We start from the raw sequence: 21,816 nt of genomic DNA on the forward strand, positions 1-21,816 counted from the left end.
GCATCTTATAGACTTATCCTTAAAACACTGGACACAACACACCGAGGTTTGCTGTCCAGCATCTTATAGACTTATCCTTAAAACACTGGACACAAGAGCCCCAGTGACAGGTCCCTTCCTGTGTCTCCTACACCGTGTGTGGCTGGAGCCGCAGTTTCTTTAGGTTTCTTTAGGTTTAGGGGGAGCTTCAGGCGATTTAGTCAGAAGACTGGGAGGGAAAAAAAAGAACCCTCATCAATTTGCCCAGCAATGCAGCAACTCACCAATTATTCGAGGATTAGCATTCCCACCCTCCCAGTTTCTAGTACGGTTCACAGAACCACCTGGCTTTTCCACTGCTGTTTTATTGTAACTGGTAGTGGAGATTGAGCCCCAGGCTTCCTGCATGCTAGGCAAGGAGTCTACCTTAAGTGACAATCAAGTCCTCCTGTGGTTTGAAATGCATTGTAACTTGTGTTCCTTCTTTGAGCAACAGGATCATTTTGATGCTACAAATTTCCTGAGGAATGGAAAACAACAGCCAGCTCCACTGATTTAATCTCTTATTAAAATATTGTAGTCACAACTAATACTGTTTATATTAACAAAGTGTCTAAAATTTATATATGAATGTATGTATTTTTTTAAATTTCTGCAGTGTTGGGGATTGAATCTACGGCCACAGATGAACTAAGTAAGTGCTCTATCACTAAGCGATAGCCCACCCTGAAAATTAATCCCTGCACTACCCACACTTCCTGTGGGTTTGCACAGCACCTCGTCTTACAGCAGCAGGCCTCCGGCAGAGCAAGGGCTTCGCCTCCACCTTTGCTTTTCATACTGAAGGCAGAAAACCAAAAACCTCTTGCGTTTGTTTCTACAAATACTTGGCAAAATTATGACCAAATCTAAGAGGACGAGTAACAAAAGGCTGTTTTCTTTATAGACATTCACTCTTCCCCCGGTATGGAGGAGAAAGAGCTTCAGCTGCAGACGGAGACAGTAGGAAGACTCTCCCGGCCCCTTGTAAATGGTTTGAATAAGTATGAAAAGTGGCATTTTATCATGTATTTTATAGTGGTGTGTCAAATAGGGACTTTGTCTTAATACATCTAATTGCAACAAAATGACTGGAAATGGACAAACTTCATAGGCCATTTATATATATAAGCATGTCTTTTTTATACCAAAGGAGCCTGAAAAGCTATCAGAGAGCTAATCTTTTAAGACTTTTTTGAAATCCAGTATTATTGCCAAATTTTCCTAAATCAGACTAATTAAAAAACCAAATGAAGCAAAATAAAAGCTGAGCGGCTGTCCACTGCCCAATACTGGATTTGAGTTCCCAGCTCTAGGAGGGAAGATGCCAGCAGCTTGCTGACTTTGAGCGCGGTCTTCATGGCTAACCTTGCGCTCTGCCAGCCTTCATTTTCTAGTCCCTGCACTGGCTTCCTCGCAGGAAGTGTGGCCTTTCCCTCCCCTCACTCCTACAGCAAGCGGCTTGCCTCTAACAAAGCATATATCACTGACTAGACTGCCTTATCTACCGTCTTCTACAGAAAGCCCAGGGCTATTTATCTGTGCACATCCACACATAAAATCTTTATTCCTCTGTTCTAGTGTAGGAGACACTAAAAAGACATTAGCTGGATAAACATACTACAAAACTCTATCATTTGAAAAGTCCTTAGAGAAAGTTATTTTGTAATGTAAATCATCACATGCTGATTTGCCTTGCGTTTCATATATATCCGATCTCCTGATTTCCTTTAGATGATGTGCAACTTTAATGATACACAATTACGCGACCTAAAAGATGCCTAAGGTGATATTTAGTTTCTACCTTGTTTACCACTGAAGTTGCAATGAAAGATATCTAACAAGAGTTCTACAATTTGAATCAAGAGAAAGAAACAACTCAATTCTATCAGTAGCCCTGTGCAGAGACAGAGTACAATCGATTCACGGAGTGACTCACTGCTTTGATTTTTTTCCCCCATTGTGTTCCTATAATTTAATAACGTTATTTGTACTGAGCATGTAACAAAAGCAAATGATTCTGAGCAGCAGTAATCTAGAGAGGGCAAGATTTATAAGGCAGGAATTCAGTTGCTAAGAGACAGCTCCACGGCTTTATTTTTTTCTTCAATATTTCCCTCCTCTATGGAGAAGTTCTTTGAGCAGGAAGCGTGAAAAGAGGCACAGTGGTCCTTTGTTAACCCAGATCAGTTATACATGGGCCTACAGCTTTCTGGTTTGTAAAAGCCTTTCACATACATTCCTTCCTTTGACGTAAGAGACAAATCAAATACCAAATGAAAATGAAGCGCACGTAGCCTGTAATGAGCTTGAGTGCTTAAGATCAAAACTATTAGTGAATCATCAGCAAAAAGAGTGACTAAGAGAGAGAAAAGGAAGTGATGAGTAGTGCAGATGTAACAAAAGGAAGGTGACAGTCACAAAAATAAAGAAATCATGCTAGAAAAGACCAAGTGGAGGAGGGAAGCTAAAGAAACAAGAGTTAGACTGAAAATAGAAGGGAGACAACGATGCAGCGGCCATGAGAGATGAGACTAGCCCAGGAAGAGCCGGGCAGTTTAGAGAGTGGCCCTAAGGAAGCAGAGCTGCAGAACAGAAACCCAGAGAGGGTGCTTGGAACACACAGGGTCCTGCTGCTGGGACTGAGCAAAGTAACTCGAAGCCAGCCCACTCCAGGCATATTCTGGCAATGGGAGGGGCTGAAGAGATATACCTAGGTACCTCTGAAACAAAGGAAATACTGAAAGTTCAGCATAGCCCTGCTGTCAGCCACAGCTGTACTGCAGGGCGCAGGTCTCCTCGAGAACTGGAGTCAGGAGCAGAGACCAAACAGCCTCCTTCAGGAGGAAGAGGTCAGACTCCAGAAGATAAGAAAAGAATAAAGGCTCACCTAGTTAGCCTGGACATGGGAGCTGCCCACTCAGTCTGCCCATTTCCACAGCTGTGGCTACAGAGCTTAAACACACCCTGTGCTCAGTGAGCCCTTCTCCCTGTGCTCAGGTGAGCCCTTCTCCCTGCAGCTTGGGCTCTAAGGTTTCCTCTAGTGTTTTTTTAAGCAGGACTCCTCAACGTTTTCACCTACGGCAATGCTAACCTTTGGGCAAAATGATGCGTTTAGGGCTCCCATAGACCTTGATAGCCCCCAAAGGCTGACAGGCTGTACATCTTAGCCTGTAACCCATAGGGTTTGAACACCAGGGAGCTAAGTCACAAAAATACATGGAAATGTAAACATTAAAGATCTCTCCCTGAAGTTGATTGATGGCTAAATGTGAAACACACACACAAACCAAATGCTAGAAGAGGATTTTTCTCCCACACTGACTATAAAGTACTTGGGAGTTTGAAGCAATAAGGCACGCTTGGTTCTTCCAAAAGCTATTACAAAACTAGTTTGAGAGACTTTTGCTTCTAGGAAAGATGGGTAGATGTAATTTATTCCTCCAGCTAAGTCCCACAAAAACCCCAGACAAACCACAGCATAGGAACATACATCTGAAAATCATATTTCTGTTAAGAGTCTAGTATCCAGAATAAACAAAAGAACTTAAAATGTGGAAAAATAACCAGTTTTAAAATGAACAAATGATCCGAATAGATATTTTTCCATAGAAAATAAACAAGTGCCAATAAGCGCACAAAAAAGGTGTTCATCATCATCATTAGTCATTAGAAACACACAAATTAAAATCACAAGAAGATACTTCATGCCCATGATGGTGGACAAAGCAATGGTGAAGATGTGGAGGGGACACAACCCTCTTGCATTGCTGATGGCAAGGTAAACTGGTGTGGTTTGGTTAGAAAAGTTTGGCATGTTCTCAGAAAAAAAAAAAAAGTATCGTATAACCAGTAATTCAAGTCCTCAATATCCAAGAGAACTAGAAACATATGTACAGAAAAACTTGCATATGTAATGTTCTTAGACATACCATGCCCAAAGAGTATAAGTAATCTAAATGTCCATCAACTGCTGAGCAGAGAAGCAAACACAATACTTGTACAATAGACCATTCCTTGGCAATAAGAAGGAATGAAGTACTGACATACGCTGTGGCATGGATAAACCTTGATACATTACACTATGTCAAAGGGAACAGACACAACAGGCCACATACAACTCCACGTACATGAATGGTCAGAATAGGCATATTCACAGAAACAGAAAAAGACCAGTAGTTCTCAACATAGTCAAGATGGTCTCTACAAATTGATAAATAGTTCCTATTAAAAACCAGCCTTTTTGCAGTGTGGTGGTGCATGCCTTTAATCCCAGCACTCGGCAGGCAGAGGCAGGTGGATCTCTGTATTCGAGGACAGCCTGGTCTACAAAGTGTTGCAGAACAGCTAGAGCTGTTACACAGAGAAACTCTGTCTCAAAAAACCCAAAACAAAACAAAAATCAGCCCTTTTACAAATGTAAAGAAAATTATTCTAAAATTTATATGGAAAAGCAAAGAAATTAGACTAGTTAATACAATTTTGTAAAGAAAAACAGAATGGGAATAATGAGGCTAATCAATTCTAGGTATCCAGTTTACTATGCAACCACATTAATCAAGACTGTGGTATTGGCAAAAGGCTACACAGACAGATCACGGGGACAAAACACGGACCTGTAAATAAACCCGTATAAATATTCTCCTGACTGTTGACACAGATGAAGATGCCAGAGCAGTCAGAGACCCTAAATTATGAAGCTAATCTTCATCTCAGTCAGCCCTCCCTACATGAAAGCAGTTCAAAATGTATCATGGACTTAAATGTAAAACCTAAAAACTTTAAGGAAAAAAAAATGTGACAGAAAGTGTCTCTGGGATATAGTTTAGGTCAGGAGTTCTTAAAGTGGATGATTGAAAATATGATTACTAAAAGGAAACAGATAAAAGCAAACCTCATTAAGATAAAAAGGTTTTTTTCTTCAAAGATTGCCAGGAGGAGGCAAAGACAAGCTACAGATGGAGAAAGGATACTAATAAACCATGCCTCTCGCAAAGGGTGAGCATCTAGAATCCAGAAGAAACTGGAAATTCAATGGCAAAAATGCAGGTAACCTGGTCAGCATTTCAGCCAAGCAGACAGACAGAAAAGAAGCACATGCAAACAAAGAGCCCTCATTTGCTAGTCGGTGAGTGTAACTGTAATGCTATACTACCACTACAAGCCTTATCAGTACGGGAAAAGTAAAAGATGGTGCCGCCGCCAAATACAGGTGAAGATGTGGAGAAAATGGTCATGCATCTCCTACTGGTGGGAATGTTAAATGGTATAGCCACTTTGGAAAATAGTTTGACAGTTTCTTACAACCAGGAGGCAAAGGCAGGAAAATCAGGAGTTCAAGGCCTGTCTTGGTTATAAAAGGAGTCTGCGGCTAGTCTGGGCCACATGAGACTCTGTCTCAAAAAGAGACAAAACAAACCGACTCAAACCAAACTATAAACTATGACCTAGCAATTGCCTCTAGGCAAAAAAAAAAAAAAAAAAAAAATCACTAAGACTTGCTCATACACAAAAATAACCTGTAAACGAATGCCTACAATACTTTATTTTTTATTTTATTTTTTATTTGTAACTATCCCCCAATTGGAAACAGTGCTAATTTCCTTCAACTAGCAAGTGATTAAGCCAAGTACAGCCATACCAGGGAATACTAGGCAATAACACAAAGAACACACTGCTGCTACCCACAACAAACTTGAAGCTCCAGAGAATTCTGCCCAGTGAAAAATATCCACCCAGGCTGGACACGCATGGCTCTGTGGTAGAGCAACAGTCTAGCAAGTGTAAGGCCCCGTGTTTACTCTCCCCTCCCCCACCAGGGATCCGCATGGATAAAAGCAAGGAGAAGAAACAGAAGACTAGCAGAGCACAATCCGCAATGCTGCATGCGGTCCAGCTCCACAGATGTGGCGCTCAGAAAAGACAATGACAGGATGACAGACTGGAAAAATTAGCAGTTGTGAAGATTAGAGAGGGATGGGAGTGGAAAGGAGGCGGGGCTACTAAAGGACCACATGGGAATCTTTGTGAGGACGGCAGTAGCCCATAGCCTGGCTGCACATGGTGATGCTGTTATCACCATAGCAATAGTGCAGGCGGGGAGAAACTAGCAAAGAGTATGCAGAATTTCCATCTTGTTTCTTACAAATGCATCTGCATCCACAATTATTTCAAAATAAAAAGCTTAATTAACAAAAAGCAATTTAAAACTCATGGGATATAAAAGGATTCTGGCATTTAATATGCACGACAAAATCAGATGCTATGTATTACATTAAAAATTAAAATTAATTTCAGATGCCATTATTAAGTCAAATTTTTGTTATGGATTAAACTGAAGAGATAGACAGGAGTGGTACAAATTCCTACTTATTTCCATGAGAAAAACTTTATGAAGGTATAGACAAATCTAGATCTCCGAAATAAACCTGGGCTCTTAAATTTTGCTTGTTTATTGTGGTACAAGAAATAGAACCCAAGGCCTAGCAAATGCTAGACCTGCACTCTACCACTGAGCTATACTCCCATTCCTTTAAAAGACAAAATTTTAATTTCTAGTAATGAATGGGTAGACTGCTGTGAGTTCAAGGCTCATCTGATCTACATGGCCTGTTCCAAGACACTTAGGGATCCGTAGCACAAAAACGTACAGAGGTAAAAAGATTTTGACTGAAATTCATTTATTTACAGTGGTTTTTAACAAAAGAGACGAGCCCCTTACAACACTATAGCACTGTGAGTCTTCCAGAAAGATAGATGACTTGCTATTGAGGGGAAACTGGAGTTGTTGAGGATACTGTGGCAGAAGAAACACTGGGGGTGGGGGTGGGGGTGGTACACAGGACAAGAATTCTAAGAGCTAGACCACCAGGCTTGGGACCCACTCTCCAGTGTTGACTTCCTCACCCTGTCAAAGACCCTAGCTTTTATCTCCTTCACTGAAATCTGAGTAAATTACAAAATCTCCAGGTCATGATTTTCGCCTCTGGAACAGTAATAATATTTTCATTTGCCTATCACATAAAATATTTGCAATAATAAATATCCATGTAGCATGGAGATGCTTCAAAGAAATAGTACATGCAAATCTGGTACTGAAAACATTTGTATCTATGCTAGTTAGGAAATGCAGAATGGAAGAGCATGATTCTGAAGGCGACTGGAGAAAGGGAAGAAGATTTAGACGGAGGGGACCACCCCCTTCACTCTCCTCAGGTGGCTTCAGACACCGCAGAGAAATTCTGAACTGCGAGGGAAAGGCTGAAGAGAACAGAAACAAGCAACTCAAACCTCACAAGACTGCAGAGCCACTGATATCTGGGCATCAGCATCAGCAGAACTCGGGAAAGATTCGGACAGTATGGAAATTAGCAAGGTTCTCTTGCAACTGCTTTCACCTAGGGGCAGCTCTAATTCACTCTCAGCTGGCATTTTAGTTTCTCTCAAGCCAGTCAGCCTCCACTTGAGTCTCGGTGCTCTAATTGCAAAAGCCACAACCCACAGCCATCCTCCTGTCTAGCGGAGTCCACACTTTTACATGCAGTCAGCACTGTGCAAACACGGGACTGAACAAACACACACATGTATAATCTATTGCTGTCAGTTTGATGGAGTACACTTAAGGTGCTCCAAAATGGACTGTGACCTCCTGGTATTTACTCAGCGTCAGGCCTGTAACTTATTCAACATTGGCTTCAATTCCGATGATTTCCTTTTCTTGATTTAGATGATTTTAATGGGGTAAGCAACAATAACTGAAATTACGTGAGTGCGAAATTTTACTGGTAACAAGAAAAACAGCTTTCAAGACATCAGGCAAGACAATAAGAAACTTCCAGCTATGGTTGACCCCAGTTTGATGGTCTCTTTCCTGTCTATCAATAGCTATTAGATTTTTACAATTCTGTTTCTGATTGTGACTTACCAGTATCCAGTCTTGACTTGATATGTTGATACCTTGGGTTCTGTGGTATCCGCCTGGTCAGGTACTACAACAGAAGACAATTCACAAGGAAGGGGTTACCATGAGGGTTGTGGTGGGAAGAGGAACACACACTGAAATTTCAGGTTCTAGTGACAAACGAGGTTCAGAGGGTCAGAGCCCTTACAGAAAGGGCTCACAGTACATTTCCTCCAGTGGAGGTAGTTACCTTGTTCCTATTAAAACATTTCCACATTTTATCAAAATAATCTCAGAGTGCTGTGTGCTAAGGAAAAAAAAATACCTTAGGAAAGTTATCTTCCAATGAAGTACTATGCTGTTCCCTTTTTAATGTCATTCTTTTTATGACGGCTTCAGGGCCATCTCCTCTGGACACTCCTAGATCTTATGCACAGCTCCCTACAGTGTGGCAGGCGGGATCCAGATGCTCCAGATGCTGGCAGGCTCTCTGGGGCTCCACAGATGTCACTGCCATGGCATCTGCTCTGTGGCAGCTGAGGCTCATGTGGGCTCGGGGTGAGCTTACGGTCGGCAGAGATGTCCATGTCAGATTTGCGTGTGTTGTGCTATGTTCTGGTAGTTAACCCTTGGAATCCAAGTGCAGACAATCCCCCATAGTAAATCCCCGAGGTGAATGCAGAAGCCAGTAAGGAAGGGCAAGCTCAGAATAAAGAGCGTCTGCGCTGACCTGTTTCTAGTCTACGGAAAGGAAAAGCATGTGTTCTGGACATGACCCTCTGACCTTCATCTCCTGCACCAGATTGCATGGGTGGGGACTGTCCCTCCTAACGTCACCAGCTCAGGGAGATAACTGCCAAGAGTGCTTTTCCTCAACTTCTCTTTGGCAAAACTTTTGTCCACCGTGAAGCTGCCTGAGGCAGAAAGAGACACTCTCCTCCTGGCCTGCAGAATGTGGAACCCCATCCCATCCTCCACAGTTAGATCTTCTCCTCTAGTTTGGGATTTTCCTGAAGACAGGGACAATGCATTGCTCATGTTTGTGGGACCCAGTACATGCTAAGTCGCTAATTATGTGTCTGAGGACTGAACTATACTACCTACTCCTAAGGGAGAATGTCAAACTTAGAAAGACTGGATCGCTTGCCTTAGCTAACAGCGAGAGACAAGCATGCTGTTGGGGGGGGACTGTGAAATAAATCACACCTTTCAGAATGGCCTACAAAGCACAGAAACAGCCTAGCATTTCTATGATTTATGCAATCAGAGCCCAAGAAGAATTTTTAAAAACTGAGGGGCAGTATGACCAGAGCGATGACTTGGTGGGTAAAGGTGCTTTCTACCAACCCCAATAACCTGCATTCATCCCTAAGACCCACATGGCGGAAGGAGAGGACCAACTCCGGAAGGTTGTCCTATGGCCTTAACACTACATGCACACATCTGTGCACATACACAGTGAAATTAAAAAAAAAAAAAAACAACAAAACAAAACTGGGGTACCTACAGAGAATTATCCATTTTTAATTTTTTAAAAATTTGCCAAGTAAGTACACAAAATCCTCACAATTTCCACTTGCCATTTTATTTTTTAGGTAAGTACATTTGTTTTTTAATTAAATTAACTTTTAAATGGCATAATACATAATCTATCTGCTATTTTTTTTTTTTAACACTGAGGCTCAAACCCAGGGCCTCTCATATGCTAGGCAACCAAACTATACCACTATTCGCCAGCCCCACCATCTGCTATTTCAATTACCTAAAAGGTTAAAAAAAAAAAAGAGCCCTCAGGGTAAAAAGGTCAGTTCCTTCATGTTATTAAAAAGCCAATGACGTTGTCTGTGTTTTTCATTTCACACCAGGCAAGTAAAACCTTTATTATGAACACTGAGCACGGATCCGCTGCTAGTGTTTGCAATCACTGAGCTGACTGAGCCCCAGAAATATGGTGGAAAACTGGCTTCCTGTTGTGACCAGTGATGGCTGCCTAGAAAAGCAAGGGACAAGGCCAGCTCCAACACCTTCCCTAGATGAAGACAGAGATAGTTCTTAAGAGAAAGAACAGCACGCAGACACAGAGAGAAACTGGAGGCCAAGTTCTCAGAGGCAGACAATATCATGAAAAATTAAACAGGGAAGCAAGTCCAGCACACACACACACACACACACACACACACACACACACACACACACACACACCCCTCACTTATTTTCAGCTTCAGCTGAGGGACTTTTCCCCCAAGTCTATATTTTTATCATTTCTATACCCTATTTCCTGTTTTTACTTTTGTTTTGTTTCCTAGCAAAGCTTCTTTTGAAATTCCAGGCTAGTCTCTGCAGAACCATGGACATTTGTCCATCCCTGGGCCACATAGCTGAGCCGTGAGGGCGCCTCAGGGGACCAGGTGTGGGGCAGCAGAATGATGAGGGAGGGAGTGTGGACAGCTGCAGCTGCGGAGGCCTCCCCACCCCCGGTTTTCCCTTCCATGGACTAATGAGAAATCCATATGCCGCTGGAGAAAAATGTCAGATTTCTTTCCCAAGTTCTCATTTCTGTTCCATTTCTTAGTCCTTTCTAGGACCTGCATGGACAGTAAGCTCTGTGTGCTTCATTGCCAGCGGAGTGCCTTAGGATCTGAGGAAGAGCCGCACTTTCTTCCTGAAAACTCCTGCTTTGGGGATGGCTGCCTCTTGACCTACTGACCAACTGGCTTTGTTTCCATGATATACACAGGCTGGAATGGTGGGAAGTGGAAGGCCTGTGACAAGAAGCCGGTTAAAGAGAGACTGTTCATTCCTTCTACAAACACTTAGTGAGTGCCATTCATTCCAGGGACGTTTATTACTGAGGGCCTGGCAGACAGGTCCCTCTGAGGAATGCAGAGGTAAAAACAGGCCTGGCCATCACCCCTTGCCCCCTGCGGCTATTTGGTGTCATTGTGACAAGGAGAGGGAACGGAGGGGGATGGGGACACGTGAGACCAGTACCTTAACAAGGCCAAGAGTCAAGAAGTGCTGCCGAGAGAGTGCTGAGTTCTGAGGGTCATGGTGGGTAGTGAAAACAGTGGCGTGTGGGCACTATGAGGCCCCAATAATAGAGAAGCCCAGGGGAAACGTGAGGACAGAGTGTAGGTGACATCTCAAGAAAGCTAGTCAACACTGGAAGGCATGGAGTACTGGGGACTCTGAGAGAGCAAATGGCACTGGAGAGGCAGGGTGGAGGCAGATCACAGAGGACCTTCTATCGAGAAAACCTAAGGCACTTTGCCTCCTGTCCTGTCAATCAGTGGTTTCCAGTAGGTGTGATTTTGCCAGCTCTGTGTCCAGGGACATTTATCAAGGTCTGGAGTCATCTGGGTTGTTACAACTGAGTCGTGGTGGTGGTGGTGGTGGTGGTGGTGTGTTGCTGGTATTTCTTAGGAAAAGGCAAGAGAGACTGGGTAACATCCTATGACAAGAACCAGCCCAGATGTCGACAGTACGGAGCTTGAGAAGCCCAAGAGGAGGGGACTGGGAGTCAGTGAAGGTTTAGGGAGGCATGGTGAGAGCTCATTTACATTTTGGGATGATCTATCTGCACAATATTGAGAATATGATCATAGTCAAGAGAAGAGGCACAAAAATCAGCAGAGAAGCTCATGCTAAGGGGACAGAAAGCCTTATAAAAGTGGCAGCACAGAGAAGAAGGTTTCGAGAAATCTTTGCAATGTGAAGCTGGGGTTGTAGCTCTGCCTAGTGCCTGCCCCTCCATCTTTAACATGTAAAATCAACATGGCTACTCATGGACCGCCATAAAAAGAGGGCAGTAGCACCATAACCCTCAGAAAAAGTAGTGAAAGGAGAAGCATATATGGAAAAGCATATGTAGGATGTTTGGGGACATATTAAGCAGGGATGTTTGGAGGTTATCAAAAATAGAAGTGTCCAGCTGACTATATGGACATCAAGATCAGGAGAAAACTAGGTTAAAAAACAATTTGGGAATTATTCATATATAGGCTATGAAGCCAGGGGGACTGTCTAAAATCATTCTAGAAACAGTCTGCACTAGGAAGACATTTCCCAACCTTGGCAGGTTGGGGAAGAGCCCTGGCTGGGATGCAGGAGAGGCTAAAGGAAGGAGATTACAAAAACTAGGAGAAAAGATTTACAGGAAGAAGGAAGGAGTCAACATGGAACAAAGCTGTCAAATCCAAGAACAAGAGGCCAAGCAAGAACAGACAAACAAGAATCCAGGTCAATTAACAGAACAGAAAAGTAAATTTGGATTTACAAATCAGGACGTTGTTGATGGGGCTAGATGGAAGCAATCATAGGAGAGTAAGAAGGGCAAAGCAGAAACAATAGGTAAATGTATGGGGTGGGGAAGGAGACTTGTCAATCATAGGAGAGTAAGAAGGGCAGAGCAGAAACAATAGGTAAATGTATGGGGGTGGGGAAGGAGACTTGTCAAGGTGAACTCTCTCTTTCCTCTCCCTTTTCCTCTCCCTGCCTCTCTCCTCTCCGTGGTGCTGTTTTTATGTATTTTTTTGGGGGGGGAGGGGTTAAAGGAGAGATTTAAGGATGTGTACAGAGAAATGGGCAGAGGCCCAGAGTTCACGTGGAAGGGGCAGCTTTTGATACATATTTAAAATAAATATTTAAAAAATCCATAGTTATAATAAAGCTCATCATGAGCGGGCAGGAAGTTGAGAAAGTTGGTGTTTGTAAATTACTACAGGCTTTTTGGAAATGGCCAGCTGTGTCCAAGACACTTTAAGGTGAACTATCTTAGTCACTTTCCTGTGGCTCTGACGAACACCATGACCAAAGAGCAACCCCACGAGGGGAAGGCTTCATTTGGCTCTATGTCCTGAGATAGTCCATCTTGGGAAAGGGACTCCACCCTGAACACCATTCAGGACCTGTCAGAGAACCTTGTGCTAACAAAGCAGCAGGACAGTTTGCTGCTGCTGGTGTGTTTTGTTCTGTTGTAGTGTTCCTTCAGAAAGATGCCATTGCGGACGTCTCGTTAATCTTTCTTCTCCCACATTCATATTCTCACAAATACACTGAAACTGGGCACAGTGGCAGACACCTGCAATCCAGCTCCTTTGGAGGGTTGGGGGGAAGATGTGAGTTCTAGGACAACTTGTAAGAACCCAACTCAATACACACATGCTAACACACATACAAAAACAAAAACCAAACAAACAAACATGAAGGCCCATGCACACTCTGTAAGAACCCAACTCAATACAAAAAACAAAACAAAAAACCCACAAACAAACAAACATGAAGGCCCAAGCACACTCTGGTACCATAAGTGTAGTTCAACATTCAAGACTCTTAGAAATCTGAAAAAAAGATAGCTCAGACACTGGGTTGAAAAGGCAGACTTCCTGGAAGAATGAGTACTAGATAACAGGGATGGAAAAAGTATTCCAAGTGGAAATAAATTCTAATAGCAAAGCTATTTTAAGGGAATGTTTGAAAAACAAACTGTTCCTATTTGCTGAAGAAAGCGGAAACTCAGCAGAATGACAACCGCTCCTCTCCTTTAGTGAGCACGTCTTATGTTGTTTGACATCTGACTAAGCATTTTATCTACTTCGTCTCATTTAACCATCAGCCACTGTGACTCTGAACTCCTGCCAGGGTCTTCACATGAGCTCACTGCTAAGTTTCCATGAATCCAGGAAGCTCTGTGAAACATTCTGTGTGCGTGCATTGTCTCTGCAGGGTCCTGGGCATCCACCAAATTTCCAAAGGAGTATGTAATTCCCAAGACCTCAATGACCATCAGGATGTGGGATCCTGGGCCATAGATAACACTGGACTGGGAAAGTCAGGCTTCAAATGCAGAAGCCTGACTATAGATGAGGAGTGAGGACTAGCCCTTTCAACAATGGGTCACACTGAAGATACCAAGGGGTGAGGAGAAGCCTGACTATAGATGAGGAGTGAGGACTAACCCTTCCAACAATGGGTCACACTGAAGATACCGAGGGGTGAGGCATACAATCACGACACAATTTTAGCAGTGTTCTTCTTTGCATACCGACATACACATTTGTGAGAATATGAATGTGGGAGAAGAAAGATTAACGAGACGTCCGCAATGGCATTTTTCTGAAGGAACACTACAACAGAACAAAACACACCAGCAGCAGCAAACTGTCTGGACCACAAGTGCTTTTCTGACTTCCCATCTCTCAAAACAGGCCTCACATTCTGTTTGGCACCCTTCATTCTTTTTTAAAGACACTGTACATTTTGTTCAGATCCACCCTACTTTTATATTCACAAATGGAAGGGGGGTGAATACTGGTCTTGAGGTAATCACTTATTAAAATAGGTTTTTCAAAGAGGAACTTTTAAAATAGGTGCTTTAATTGGACCAGTTATGTTAATATCAAACAATCATCTTGGCCCAAGACTCCATGTACAACAATACCTACTTTCTCAGTAGCTACTACCTATGGCAGACTGTATTTTTCAAGATGGAGTCAAAATCTCCCATCCCATTAGACTGTGGTTTTACTGTCTGCTGTCTGAGAGATGGGGCCTAGGCCTTCCCTCTTCTCTAGACTTGGATGAGCCTGGGGTATGATATCTAAGCTGCGATGGTAAAAGTGGTTCTCTTGGCCGCTTGCTCTTAGAACTCAGCCACCAAGTGTGGGAAAGTCCAGTCCATATGGAAAAGGACATTGGTAGGAGATTATAGGCTCCAGTCAACAGACAGCACTGATGGACACACATGTAAGTGGAGTTTTTGAAAACTTCAGGCTGTCTGCAAAATCACATGCGCTTTCATGAGATAAGCATGTAGCAGAGCTAAGAGCCAGAAGAGATAATGGCAGAAGGGCTCCTGTCAAGTCACTAAATGAGGGTACTATTCATAACAAACCAACATATACTGGGAGCAGTGCCCTACCCTCACGTCTTCTGCTAAGTCTCTTAGGGCTAACAATGGCCAACGTCCACACTGTCTGAACTTTACTGTCACACACTACATGACTATAGTTCTCATGCCCGCTACCCAACATCAAAAATCTACTTGCCAAATATAATGGATATTTTTCCTTGAACTTTCTCAATCCTTTTATACCACATGATAGAATATAATGAAACACACACACACTTGTTCCTACGGAAATTGGCTTCAGTAATCTCTCTCTCCCCTGACGTTCCATTGATACATGACTCATTCCTCTGTCAGCCCCCTAATTACTGTGTTTTTCAGGGTTCCACCTCCTCAGTCAATAGACTCCCTGTGACTCGAAGACGTAGACTTACTTCCTTTTATAGGCTTCTAATCTTCAAATGGTGGGATTTTACCCTTAGCTTCTCCTTTCAGCTTGAGACATATGCTCATTTATTCAAAAGTATCTGTGAAAACCACCATGCTTGACAAGAGCAGTGCAGGTGACTTAAGGTCCCTATGCTCTCACAAGCATGTCAGAAAAACACGTCCATAAAATCATTGTAGATGATGATAAACTGGAACAGAGAACAGACTGGATGGATGCACCTAACTTCACTCCCTCCCAAAACCTCAGTAAGACTTCATTAAAAACTATCTTAAGGATTTAAACAATGCCGAGTCCAGAGAGTGGGAGAAATGGCAGCAATCAAGCCCCAGAGTTCCCTAGGGAATGAGTAATTAAGTGGCTGGCGGAGGAATAAGCCATATATCACTAGAGATCAACAGGTGAAAATGACTTGATAGACTTAGGACAGCTGAAGAATAAGGACCAGGGAAAGCCAAGAACAATCTTGAAAAGGCCAAAGAATGGGCCGCCTCCGGCATCCCCACAATGGACTAAAGGAATGGCTGCATAAGGGCTGGTGAAAGCTCTCTGGAGCTGGCTCTCCAAACCACACCCCCACACAGACACACCACTGTGCGAGCGAGGCAATTATTTCTTGCCCATCTTGGTAAATGTCACCATCTGTAGCTCCCCATCAGCGGGCCTCTTAATGAAAAACAAAAAACCTCAATATCTCAATCACCTTTTAAAATCGCCTACTCAGAAACATAAATCGAAAACTGATGGTTAAAAGAAATCTGAAAACATCTTACCTTGTCTAAGAATATCAGTGTCCTTATAAAAAGAGAGTACAAGTGGCTGGAGGGATGGCTCAGTTGGTAAAGTGTTTGCCATGCAAGCCAGAGACTTGAGCTCCAATTCCTAGCACTCACGTAAAAGGCTGGGCATGATGGCATGTATCTGTGGCCCCAGCAGTGGGAGACTTGGGCAACAGGATGGGGACAGGCAGATTCCCAGAGCTCACTGACCAGCCAGCAGAGCTTATCCCAGGAACTCCAGGTTCAGTGAGAGACCCTGTCTCACAAAATAAGCAGCAGAGGAAGACACTAAATGTCGAGTTTTGACCACACATGCACAGGAATGAACATGTACACATGCACATACCACACCTACACCCATAAATAATTTCTTTTTTTAAAGACAGAGTCTCACTATGTAGCCCTGACTGCCCTGGAACTCACTATGTGGACCTGGCTGGCCTCGAACTCACAGAGATCTGCTTGCCTGTGCCTCCTGAGTGCTGGGATTAAAGGTGTGCGCCACTATGCCCAACTTCACAAGTAAACTTTTAAAAAACACAAGACAACTTTTTAAAAAGAGACACCAGGGAACTGCCTCTTTCCTCACATACACCGTGAGGACATCATAAAAGGTAGCTATCTACAAGCGAAGGCAGTCCTCACCAGAAATGGAATCAGCTGGCACCCAGAGCTTCAAGACATATTGTTAAGTGGGGGGGAAAAAGCAAGTCAAAACACCATATGTACAATACAACATTTATGTAAAATAAAATTACAATATAAATCTCTCCTTGCCACCCGACATAAAATGTGTAGAGAGAAAGTTTTGGAAATGATAATTATGAAAAAAATTATAGTGATAGTGGTGTAGGAAATTTTCCTAAATATAAAGTAGAATAAAAATAAAATTTGATAGTAACAATTACAAGCAGTGATAATGATTTGTAGGCACATTATTCATAAGACGTGTAGACTCAAAGTAAAGGCAGACAGAAACTCCAGGAAAAACAAAAAGCAGGAAGGAATTTAAATTCTAATTATGATCAGCTGTCTAAAAAACAGTATCTATGCAGTCAGCAACAATGGCAAGAAAAGGGAACACAGGGTTCAAGTGTAGAGCAGGAAGCCCCATGGAGAGGCCCATGCCTGTACTCCTAGCACTCACGAACCTGAGGCTGAAGTGAGGTGAGTTCACGGTTTGTCCAGGCTCCAGTGGGAGACCCGATCTTTTTTTGTTTTGTTTTTCGAGACAGGGTTTCTCTGTGTAATAGTCCTGGCTGTCCTGGAACTCACTTTGTAGACCAGGCTGGCCTCAAATTCACTGAGATCCGCCTGCGTCTGCCTCCCTGGTGCTGGGATTGAAGGTGTGCGCAACCACTGCCTGGCTGTGAGACCCTATCTTAAAATTAAAAGGAAAAAGAAAGAAAAGGAAAAGACACGAAGATATTTTGCTGAAGAAGTTGTCTAGATGACAGGTGATAACATAACCGCATGAAAAGATCGCCAGTTTGTGTCCATTCAGGAGACACAAACTAAAACCACAACAAGGGCTGGTGAGATGACTCAGGAGGTAAAGGCACTCAGTACCAAGCCTGCCAACCACACGGTGTGAGGAAGAGCCAGTCCCCAGGTTGTCCCCTGCCCTCCACACACATACCATAGCACACAAGCACTCCACACGCAAATGGTTTTCTGTTAATCCCACAATGAGATAACACCGTGTACCTACTGAGAGCAGCTGTAGCAACAATGACAATAACAGATGTTAACAAGGTTTTTGCAGAACCTAAGACTCTCATTCACTAGTGACAGGAATGGAAAACAGTACAGCCTCTCTGGAAAATCGTATGGTGTTTTCTATTAAAACTAAACATATGCTTACCATACAACCCAGCCACTGGGTCCCCACTTATCTCACAGAAATGAAAATTAATGCCCGCACAAAAAGCTGTACCCAAAGACAGGTATCTTTATTTCTAATAGTCCCAAACTGGAAGCAACCACAACGTCTTATTGTTCGTCGTTGACTGAACGAGTTAATGAGTGAACAAACTGAATATCCAAACTACAGGAACTGGTCATCACTAAGGCATCGACTGCACGCACGCTCACCCCCAATGTGTCTCAAGGACATCATCCTAAGTGGAAAAAGCTGGAAATTGGCTTTTCTATTGAAATAGCACTCTCAAGATGGCAGAAGTACAGAGATGGACAACCGCTTTGTGGCTGCCAGGGATGAGGGCAGGACTGGGAGGGGCAGCAGGAGAGGAAACTGGGTGGGAGTGGGAGAGGCAGAGGAGCTACAGCGGCACTACAGTTCTCCCTGTGACTGCGGCTCTCCACGGGCACAAATTAGACTATATGGAACCTGCATCTGTGTGGAGATGGCCTCCAACTACGCACAAATCGTGCAGACTTTACTACTTGTGGAACACAGCGAAAGGCACAGACCTCTCTCATGATGTTAGCACCTTTCTGCAAAGCTTTGAAAAGGGACATCACAGTGAAAACCGGCTCTTACAAGTGATGCGGGTCTGAGACATAGACATCTCTGTCAGTAAAAGGATGGCTGGCCAAGCATGAGGGCCTGGCTTCCATTCCCTAGGATGTGCTGCCCAGCTAGCCTAGCTCAGCGCTGAGTCCCAAGTCAAGGACAGACTGTCTCAAACCAAAACAACAACAGCAAGAAACCCAAGGTGAACAGCATCTCAGGGGAGTACCTGAGGTTGCTGACCTATACACACACACACCCATACACATACAGGGCACCCACATACCCACACACATGAACTCACATACACACACACAGTGATTCTCTCTCTCTCTCTCACACACACAGACACACATAGATACCTCACACACACACCACAGCAGACATTACAACCAATATAAGAATTAGAAAATAAAGTTAAATTTCTTAAAGCATAAAGACAAAAATAGACAGGAGATAAAAATGAAAAAAATCAGAACCATGGGTCTAATCTCAAAACAACAAATACAAGAAAGAACACGTAGAAAATAAAGTCGACAATAAAATAACTCAAGAAAAAAACAACAGACTAGAAAGATATCAGTTTCTGGTGTTTACCAAAGTCAGTGAAAACAGACCATAGCGAGGATCTTTTCGTGAAATGTCCTAACATCAGGAATAAAGGGAGGCCGCCTGAAAGAAGCAGGTCACAAAGCAACAAGATGGCTTTGGAGGTTCCCACAGAAACGCTGGCTGCTGGGCCACTGAGCAGCGTTTCCAAGATGCTGACGTTTCCAACCAAGAATTCTATCCTCAGCCACACTCTCAAGCGAGAAAAAGAAAAATCAAAAGGTGAATGTAGAATATAAACAGTTTTAGACATGCCTTACATTTTAGCTCCAAAAGTAATTATGCATTCTTTCTCATGATTCCTGGAAACTTGCCCTCTACTCAAGGAAGGCCATAAACCCAGCAACTGTTTGTACCCCCGCCCCAACATTCTCTTCCTCCTGGATCCCTGACTTCATTAACGAGAGCCAACGAGTGGTCCCAGCTGGGCATCCAAGTTACCCATCTCAGTGCCCTCTCTCGAGGGTGATCATGCCTGCTGGAGGGGTTCACCCTCATATGTCTCCCTAACTCTGTCCCTACTTCCTAGACACACATCAACAGAGCCACCTCCTCAGTCTCTCTGCTTCTTGCCTTGGCCTTCTCAACTCCATCCTCCATGGTGTGGCTGCAATTGTGCCTAACATGCAAATCTGACCACACTACCAAAACTTCTTCAAAGTTTCTTGAGTTCTGACCAACAGGCAGAAGGACGCTGTCACCCTACAGCCGCCTCTCCCACCCCATCACATGCATCTCATTAAACGTTTAAATTTAGTGCCGGGCGGTGGTGGCTCACGCCTTTAATCCCAGCACTTGGGAGGCAGAGGCAGGCGGATCTCTGTGAGGTCGAGACCAGCGTGGTCTACAAGAGCTAGTTCCAGGACAGGCTCCAAAACCACAGAGAAACCCTGTCTCGAAAAAAAAAAAATTATTTACAGGACATAGTACAGATGTACACACACTATGGAATTATTAAATCAAGTTAGTAAAGACAGTCATCACCCCATCCTGCTGAATTTTTAGTTCTAACTAACTTGCTATCCTGTGACCAGTGTCTGTGCATCTCTTTGTATCCCATCCCCAACTTCTGGTGACCGCTATTCTACTTTCTTCTTCAACGAGTTGGATTTTATATTTTATATTCCAAAACAGAAGCGACACTGTGTAGTATTTACTATCAAGGCTGAGTGGTGGTAGCACGCGCCTTTAATTCCAGCACTTAAGAGTCAAAGGTAGGCATAGATCTCTGTGAGTTCGAGGCCAGCCTGGTCTACAGAGCAAGTTCCAAGACAGCCAGCAGTACATGTGAGACCCTGTCTCAAGAAACCAAAAACATAAAATAATAGATATTATTATCATGGCGCTCCAATGCACATGTCACAGTTTCTCTGGACACCAGGCATTCGCCAAGACCTACAACTAACTGGTGTTTGGTCTGAAGGCACAGAAGGCCTCTCTCAACCTGCCTCCATAGACTCCTTACAAAGGCTTGGTGGGAGCTCATTTCTCCTTAGCTTTGTTCGTGCTGGGCTAAGTAGCATGCTCTTCACCTGACTAGTGAACAGCTTTGATGTGTTGGTCCCTTCCGACTCCAGAACCTTCCTCGTTCTCTCAACTGAGTTTTATCTTCCTCTAACATCTTCCCCAATATCATCGTATTCAATTCCAGTTTAGTTCCCATCTCTAGACTGAACTCACAAAGGGTGGAGACTTGGTTGTTTTCTTTGTAGGTCTGGAACTTGTTTGGTAAGAGTCAAATCATACTGGGTGACATTATAAATGCAGAAGGGCATGGAAGGTAAACGAGATGAATAAAGTAAAAGGTACAATAGAAAGCATCCCATTTTGCTCCTTTTGCAACGGCTTGGTCTGCTTGTATCCCGACCCTCAGAAGTGATGGGCCCCTTCACCTCCTTCCATGTTTCTGGAGTGTCTTTTATTTTTTACTTGTTTGGCAAGTGTCACTCCTAGACTATAAACTCTTGAAGGCAGGGGCTGTGTCTTTACGTACTTGGCTCCTCCAACCCTCCAACACTGCTGTCAGGTCAGCATTTGGGGGGGGTGGGAGCACGCCTGTCACCAGGGGCGCTTCCTGACGCAGAGCCTAGGCCTGCCCCGCCCCAGGCCCTGCGCTCGGCCCCCTCCTCACGCTGGCTACTTCCCGCCTTCCAGGCGGCGGAAGTGGCCGGCTGTTCGTCCCTGCCCACGTGGCGCCTTTTCCGGTGCGCCCGCCCCCTCCGGCTCTCGGGTCCGGACCTGGCCCTCACCTCAGGATTCCCAATGTGCCTCCGGGCAGACATATCTGCTCCAACCGACCACGCTCGGGGTTCTAGCCTCACGTCTTGCTACTAATCTAGCTTCCTACCCCCACAGCCCGCTCAGCCGCCTCCCTGTAACCTCTCTTCCGATTGGCCAGGCTGTCCAGGCCAGCCAATAAAGGCTCCGTTTACTGTTTCGGCTGGGAGAGGGAGAGCGAGAAGCCGCTCAATGGTTGCCAAGGGCAACGCGGGACGCCCGCTAGCTCAGTTTGCGGTGCTGGGGCCTGCCGGCCAGCTCCTGCCTGAAAGCGGGAAGAAGGGCGCGGGGGGGGGAGAGGGAAGGCTGCGCCTGCGCAGAACTGAGGCGAGGGGCCCGACCTGAGGCCAAAATGAGAACACAAATTCAGGCCAGGTTGTGCCCCCTCCCCTCATAGCCATTTTAACCAAACTTCGGGGCTACTTCTTCTACGACAGAGGACATGATATGGGCTATGGTTGTTCA

General features: G+C 44.1%; 1 protein-coding gene across 1 annotated transcript in view; it reads right to left on the minus strand.

The window, feature by feature from the left end:
• The window catches only part of Cep41 (centrosomal protein 41), a 41,337-nt gene extending 19,898 nt beyond the window's left edge, over positions 1 to 21,439 (minus strand). Inside the window, exons 1-2 of the mRNA XM_013353241.2 lie at positions 21,324 to 21,439; positions 7,943 to 8,006 (exon numbers count right to left, since the gene is read on the minus strand). Coding sequence (XP_013208695.1) covers positions 7,943 to 8,006; positions 21,324 to 21,356 — 97 coding nt within the window. The 5' untranslated portion in view covers positions 21,357 to 21,439. The remainder of the gene's footprint in view (positions 1 to 7,942; positions 8,007 to 21,323) is intronic.
• Between the last annotated feature and the right edge of the window lie 377 nt (positions 21,440 to 21,816).

This window comes from Microtus ochrogaster, unplaced genomic scaffold (genome assembly GCF_000317375.1).
Source record: "Microtus ochrogaster isolate Prairie Vole_2 unplaced genomic scaffold, MicOch1.0 UNK4, whole genome shotgun sequence".
In the NCBI taxonomy this organism is placed as follows: domain Eukaryota; kingdom Metazoa; phylum Chordata; class Mammalia; order Rodentia; family Cricetidae; genus Microtus; species Microtus ochrogaster.